Genomic DNA, 1,309 nt, shown 5'->3' with positions numbered 1-1,309 from the left:
GAAAACCTGTATTTGCCCTGATCCAGATGAAATGCTGGGTGCATCTCCTTAGTGTAGCAGCTTTGACCCTGGCTGTGGGTCCAAGCATGGGCTTCCAATGGGGGTGTCCTACAATCAAGAACTGCTTAAAGTTGTGTGCCAAACTTTGTATGCATTTAAATACGCCTGTTTTTCAGGGATTGAAGGTTTATAGCATGCATGAAATACCCGTGAAGTGGAGGAAATATCCATGACCTAGAAGTCTTAAGAATCATTAATTTAGTAAGACACAAAAATTTCTTTTATTTATAGGTGGAGTAAAAGATAACCATTCTGCAGCATCGCCCTCATTGAGGATCCTCCTGGTGGGCAAAACAGGCAGTGGGAAAAGTGCCACCGGGAACAGCATCCTCGGCCAGCCAGTGTTTGAGTCCAAGACAAGGGCCAGGCTGTGACCAGGAGATGCCAGGGGAAGACAGGCATGTGGGGCGAGAGGAACATCCTGGTGGTCGACACGCCCCCCATCTTTGAGTCAAAGGCCCAGACCCAAGAGATGTACAAGGACATCGGGGACTGCTACCTGCTCTCCGCCCCAGGGTCCCACGTGCTGCTCCTGGTGACCCAGCTGGGGTGTTTCACGGCCCAGGACGTGGCGGTGGTGAGGAGGGTGAAGGAGGTCTTTGGGGTAGGGGTCATGAGACACATGGTCATCCTCTTCACCCACAAGGAAAACCTAGTGGACGAGTCCTTGGATGAGTATGTGGCGAACACGGACAACCAGAGGGGCCTGGTGCTGGTGCGGGAGTGCGGGAGGAAGGAGTGCAGGAGGAGGTGCTGTGCCTTCAACAACCGGGCGGGCGAGGAGCAGCGGCGGGAACAGCTGGAGACGCTCATGGCCGTGGTCAACGGGCTGGATGGGGAGCACGAGGGCAGCTTCTACAGCAATGACCTCTTCCTGGAGGCCCAGCTGCTGCAGGGACGTGGGGCCTGCGAGGAGGACTCCAGGCTGTACCTGGCCAAGGTGAGGGGGCAGCTGCGCAAGCAGGAGCGGGAGCTCGAGGAGATGGACAGGCCCTGGGTGGTCAGGGTGCTCCTCAGACTCCGAGACTACGTGGCCTCTCTGTTATAGTGTCTGCCTGTCTTACTATCTGTGCTTTGATTCTTCTTGCTGTTATAATTAGCTCGTGTATGACTTATGGGCAATAAGCATTTTCAGGTGATTTCTACGGCCAGCTTTCTTTATCCAAGGAGACCGTCTCTGTGTAGTGTGCAGGGCACTGTGCATGTCACGTAATTTCACTCTGTTTTTCTTCCTTGCATCAGATATGTC

General features: G+C 53.9%; 1 protein-coding gene across 1 annotated transcript in view; it reads left to right on the top strand.

The window, feature by feature from the left end:
• Window positions 1–291: 291 nt before the first annotated feature.
• Window positions 292–1,309, top strand: part of LOC103585122 (GTPase IMAP family member 5-like) — a gene marked incomplete at its 5' end in the record, with an annotated part of 3,474 nt that continues 2,456 nt past the window's right edge. Inside the window, 2 exon segments of the mRNA XM_008566002.1 lie at window positions 292–414; window positions 417–1,066. Coding sequence (XP_008564224.1) covers window positions 292–414; window positions 417–1,066 — 773 coding nt within the window.

The sequence above is a fragment of the Galeopterus variegatus genome, unplaced genomic scaffold (assembly GCF_000696425.1).
Source record: "Galeopterus variegatus unplaced genomic scaffold, G_variegatus-3.0.2 Scaffold216, whole genome shotgun sequence".
NCBI lineage: Eukaryota > Metazoa > Chordata > Mammalia > Dermoptera > Cynocephalidae > Galeopterus > Galeopterus variegatus.
This window is presented reverse-complemented; position numbering and strand designations above follow the sequence as displayed.